The 6,000-nt window shown below is 47.0% G+C and overlaps 1 protein-coding gene; it reads left to right on the top strand.

Annotated features, from left to right (window-relative positions):
- Positions 1–2,819: 2,819 nt before the first annotated feature.
- Positions 2,820–4,341, top strand: GSTUM_00007332001 (uncharacterized protein; the record flags this gene model as incomplete). XM_002839346.2 has 3 exons in its annotated part: positions 2,820–3,152; positions 3,244–3,456; positions 3,700–4,341. 3 exons carry the CDS (start codon positions 2,820–2,822, stop codon positions 4,090–4,092), a joined length of 939 nt encoding a protein of 312 aa, XP_002839392.1. The 3' UTR covers positions 4,093–4,341.
- Positions 4,342–6,000: the final 1,659 nt, after the last annotated feature.

The following is a 6,000-nucleotide window of genomic DNA, read 5'->3' as shown; positions in this document are numbered from 1 at the left end:
AGTGAAGTAGTTCACTTTAAGCTCTTTGGTGATCTGGAAGACTTTCATAATGCATTGAGTGAACCGTTAACAGCTCATCAGAGGCGTCTCATTCGACTCAAGTCAAAGTCCTACCGCCTACTTAGTACACTGGTATTGGGTGATAGAGCAATTACGGGAATCAGACTTTCAGATGTGGCCCATTCCACTGCAAGTTCTGGAAACTGGTTGGTATTTGTTGAGAGGAATAGAAAAGAAGTGTTTTGTATTCGGAATACAGAAGTGGAGTCAATAGTGTATCAATCACATGACTGCCACAGACATTTTGCAGTAGGAGTCCTATTAAGGACTATCTTGAAGTGGTATTACTGGCCTACACGGGCAAAGGATGTCAACCTTTATTGTCTCACTTGCCCAAGCTGTCAGATGGTAGGCCCTCTTCAACTATCGGTTAGTCAGTTAGCCATAGTTCATCTTCAACCGCTGGATATGATGTGGTTTGATTTTGTCGGAAAGTTCCCAGATACTGCGAGAGGAAATAAGTATATCATTATTGAAGTTGACTATTTTACATGTTTTCTGTTTGGCAAAGCTGTTCCTGATTGCCAGGGGAAATCTGCAGTTATGTTCTTGATGGAAGTGGTTAAGCAGTTTGGCTGGCTGAGGGCCATCTACACAGATAACGGTGCTTACTTTGTATCTGGAGAATTTGCAAAAGTCCTAAGTATGCTCTCGGTCATGCACTTCTCGGTGCCCAAGTCACACCCACAGTCAGTAGGCTTAGCCGAACGGTATGTCAAATTGCTAGTTGATGGGTTAAAGGTGACGATTATAGGAAGAAAGTTATCACAAGCAGACTGGGACTTGGTCGTCAACCTGGCTATCCATGCGATCAACACCCAAGTCCTCAACATTCATGGATTTAGCCCGGCTGAGTTGCTACTTGGATATAATCCAAACAGAACGGGTTGTGAAGCTTCTGTGGGGATAGAGTGTGTAATAGGTGCACTGTGTACTACAATTCACATGGAGGCAGACCCTTGGGAGAAGGAGAAGGACCTAGCGGAGAGGCAGCTTGAACGCTTAACCCGACTAGACAATATTTGGATAGATGCAGCTTCAAAAATAGTTGATGCAGCAGAGAAGTATCAGACCGGCCAGAAGCCAACATGATTCGTCTCACTAAGAGTGGGGGATCTAGTAGTTCCGCGAAGGTTCCTCCTGCATCAGCGATACTGTAATATGTTAGAGTCACGATGGGAGGGTCCATATATCCTGTCAGATCTGGCGAGGTATGGCAAGAGCGGGAGATTATGGGATATGAATACTGGGGAGATTGTGTGGGTGAAGAAGGGTACACTGAGGGAACGTGTCCATTTGAACAACCTAAAAGTGTACCTACCAAGGCGAACTGGGGTAAAGGCAGGAGTGAAATTGGTGGATCTTCTAGAGCATGAGAAGAGAGCTACTGAGCAGCAGGTAGATGCATTTAGTTTAGATCAGATTGGCAGCAGAGGTAGTAGGAGACTGGAGTGGATTCAAGAAGTAGAAGAAAAGGAGGAAGATCATAGCGGGTTACTCGATGATTGAATAGAATGTTGCAGGAGGAAAAGGAAATTGTCTATAGAACATGCTATTTAAGTAGTAATTTGCCTTCAAGGGCAAAGGTTGAAGGAGAGGGGGGATCCTGGCGACTGAGGCAGATTGAGTTAGATAGTTTAGCAGTCACAGGAGGCATTTTGTCATCCACTAAAAGTTTTGTTTTGTTGTTTACGTGGCATGAAGGATTTTCTGTATATAAACCACAGTTTTGTTTCATGGTTAGGAGGAGAGGATGAGCAAGCAACTTTACAGCAATAAAAGTCACACCTTTCCTTTATCTCACTTGGTTACATCGTCAGTCCCCTCAGCACATCCTTGTTCAGTAACTTTACCCATACCTTGTCTGGGCATTTCTGCACTTCTCCATTGTACGATATAAGAGGAGGTCACAGTTATACCAAGAGGGTTGGGGTACGGCACACGCAGCACACCATCCAATCAAAGGGGAGTGAGAGGAAACCCCCGACACCGGTACGAGTACTCGAGTGCCGGGACAGAAAACGTCCGTCCCATCATCGGCATCACTATCGGGCCCGGCATCCCCAGACCGTGACACTCCCACCTAACTCTCACCTTCCGCCAAACTGTGCATAACAGCACAATCCGACACGCAAGAAATCTCTCACATCGCACCCCCCAGTATTGGTAAATGACGCGTACTCGGACAGCAACTGCAAGGCTTAATTGGGAGACGAACCACTTTCGATAGGCTGACTCATAGCACTAAATTACGCGGCGTTACTGATACAGTTGCATAAGTATTTCCTGGCGGTAGGGATTTAATCTGAGCAAATCCAGGAACAGGACTGGGCCAGCTAGGCTTTGGCAGACATGTGTAAGGCGCTGTGCCCCTACATTCCGATACGGTACTGTACACGTACTGGTACAAGTACCGGACTGTTACTCGCACGGTTTATTTCCGAATATCCGGCGNNNATTAGAGAGGCACTCGAGCCATTCCAACAGTACGCATTACCGAACACTTTCTCTCTCCTCCCCAAGTCTGTTCACCCTTTCCTAGCCTTCTTCCACAAAAAGGGGGCGAGGAAACAGCGTTGCTAACTCTTTATCGATAGGTACCCGTAAGAACTCAACCAGACTCAACGCAACACACCACACAAAAGGTGAAAAGAAATAGAAAACGCCCGTCTCCATCAGGTAACGGAAACTTCCCCCAGAAAAAGAAAATCACCCACTTTGCCAAACACCAAAAAAAAAAAAAAAAAAAAAAAAAAAAGATGCCCTTAGCAGCCCTCATTCGCCGTGGGACCTCGTTCTTCAATAGTGGGAAATTTGCCGGCCCTACAACGAAGGATACTTTGTTTCCTGTCGTTTCAAAGGAGGTTGACGGTGAGGATTGCGATCATGATTGCGATCATTGTCCTGGTTATGGAAGGGCATTCGATAAGATTGGGATTGAGACCGAAGGCGAGCTGTGGGGTGGGATTAAGGGATTCGCCAACCACGTCATCGTAGCTACCGGCGAAACGGACTGGATTAGGGATGTGGAGGATATCAAGGGGTCCGTTATGCGGGAGCTCAAGAAGAATAGCGAGATGTTGGAGCAGGGTGTGAGTCTTGCTTTACTTGCCCCTCGTTCATGGAACAACATTTACATATTGTGAAATGTCAGTTTAACTAACTGGCACTGGCGCTGTTCAGAGGTTGATGATTTCAGCTTCCAATTTGCATCCTCCCCTGGAGTACTATTCCGCCGCTGAGAAGGGGAAACCACAACCTACCAATGTTATTATTCTTCCTTCATTCACTGTTATTGAAAATGTCACCCCGAACGAGACTCCGGAGCTCATTCGACGATTCATCAATACTGGTCCGACAACTTCCACTCCTCTAGACCCTCCTGCATTGACACCCGTGAGCCCTGCTTCTTCGTCTACTCCTTCGACCCCACTGGGCCGTGCCCTTTCATTCCCCTTCAGAACCGAACCTAGAAGTGAAAAGGGGCCCGATCCAGCGGAAGCCAAAGCCCCCTCCCCCACTGCTGCACCCTCCTCCGAAGATACCAGCGCGCCTACCCCAGAAAAAGAAACGGGAGTGGAGAACCCCACTGCAAAACCCTCCCTACTCGACGACTCCTTCATCACCCTCTCTCTTGAGCCCTCCTCGACTCTAAAATCTCACCCCTTCCCACACTCCTACCTAATTCTCATCTGCTCGCACCGTCGCCGCGACGCACGCTGCGGCATTTCTGCCCCCATCCTGCGCAAAGAATTCGAAAAGCATCTGCGCCCGCTCAACCTTTGGCGCGACCTCACCGACACCCGCGACGGCGGAGCCAAGGTGCTCTTCATCAACCACGTCGGCGGGCACAAGTACTCTGCCAACGTCATCATTTACAGGAAGGAGGACGGGCAAGGGATTTGGCTGGCGAGGGTCGCACCGAAGCATATTGAAGGGATCGTCAGGTTTACCATTTTGCAGGGAAAGGTCGTCCATCCGGATATGATTCGCGGGGGGTTTAATAGGAGGGCCGGTGGAATTAGCTGGTAGTTAATTGTGGCAATAGTTTTCAGGAAATGTTTTCTTTTCTTTGTTGATGTGAGGAGGGGTGGGGGAAATTTTAAAGATTTTTCTTTTTCTTTGTACCTTGGTGTGCTTTTGATAGAGTCATGGGATACACCGTTGCCTCCTTACTCACATACATGTATACTTGAGTGCACTGATATATACACTGATAATTTTAGTAAATGCTTCTCCCGGGGATGCAGCTCTTCTATTGCATCCTATTTATCTATTTTGACTGCTACCGGTACTCCTTTTGCTTTTTGACCATTTTCCACTATGTGTATGATGGTATTATGGGAGGAGGTGAATAGTATGGGTTTGTCAAGCCCGTTCATAGTACTCAAGTATCATATATCGGCATTCTTTCGGGCGGGGGAAAAAGAATCGACAAGGCAGCGATGCTTGGCGGGTGCTCTTGGCAACAACGGCAACGTCGGCAAGCGAGTGATAACTTATGCATTTGACCACCGAGGCATTCGAGCTTGCATCTCAACGCAAATTCAAGCACGATACAGTACTCTATACATATCGGCTAATTTGTATGCTCAAATTCTCTCGACATTCTCCGCCGTCCTTCAGATTTCAGACTACCCGTAGTGGGATTGCCATATCCCCTGCCCTGTTTTCGATTAATCGACCGGGAGGGGGGGAGGGGCAAGACCGATAGAGTAACATCAATAGTGTAGTTGCCACTCGATATCAATAAAAGCATAGAGACCACAGAAGGACTACCTTTGATTTGATAGTAATGTGAAGATACAAACCACTGTAACGCCACAGGGCGACAACACGGAGTGATACCATAGGTGCGACAACAGATAAGTGTCAACCATGTGGCTGAGTACGCAACACAACATAATAAACCCAATACTGGACCAAATCAAATCAAATAAAAACCGTACTTTTATTCTCCCATATCTCGAAAGCATTTCTACGGTTTTTTTGTAATTTATTTAGGCCAGTATTAGGTTGGTTATGTTGGATTGCGTACGGAGTCACTACTCAGCCAACTGGTTGACACCCTTCTCTTCCTGCGCTCGTGCCATGGTGCGACACACATCAGCCATCAATATATCTCGTTACCCGGCCTTTGTGTTTCCCTGGGGCGTTGCCACTTTTCCTTCGCTTTTTCAAGTTTTTTGACCCGCCGTACGATACAATGAACTATTTCGCGAATGATGAGAAGAAGGAGTAGTGCAGGGAATGGTTTTTAATTTTCATAAGGTACTTCACTCTTGCGGTATCTCTACTCCGTAGGAGCCCTCATTCTGCTAAAGTCCAGTGTCAAGCCTCAATCCTACGTACTTGATTGGTGCTCAGAACCTGGGACGGACTTAGCGCGGCTTTTTACAGTACAACCGCATTCATAAAATTCTCATACCCTCCCGTGTATCTCGGGAGCTGTGCCATCAACAAGAGAACAAGAAAAGCCTTTTAACTGAACTGTTCTTAGATATGCCTCTAGGGATACTGCGAAGTTTTAACACAATTTGTTTTGCCGAATAATGGGAGAGAGAGAGGGTTAGCAAATCGTTTCCAAGGGCAGGGGGTACTTGGAAGTTGTATGAGAGAGAGCCTTGTAAATGCGGCTGTACTGTACTGTACGAGTACGCTGAAGGTCGGAACCTATCCCTACGTTCGTTCCCGAGTTTCGGGACTTTTTGAGTGCGTATTTCGACACCCGACATTCAAAAACTAGGCTCATAAGGTACGTATGGCCCCGATCACTCAATGGTGGTGGTGACCCTGGCCAATGATGGAATTTAGACTATGGTCCCGAGGAGTTGATCGATCTTTTTTTTTTCCTCTTCGAGTGGCGCTGCTCGAGCGTGAGGTCCAGAATATTGTACTCGTACAGACGAAGGGGTGGAAATTTCTCTTTTCCCTCTTGGT

Source organism: Tuber melanosporum, assembly GCF_000151645.1.
Source record: "Tuber melanosporum whole genome shotgun sequence assembly, scaffold_35, strain Mel28".
Classification (NCBI taxonomy): domain Eukaryota; kingdom Fungi; phylum Ascomycota; class Pezizomycetes; order Pezizales; family Tuberaceae; genus Tuber; species Tuber melanosporum.
The sequence above is the reverse complement of the archived record's forward strand: the minus strand, read 5'-3'. Positions and strand labels throughout refer to the sequence as shown.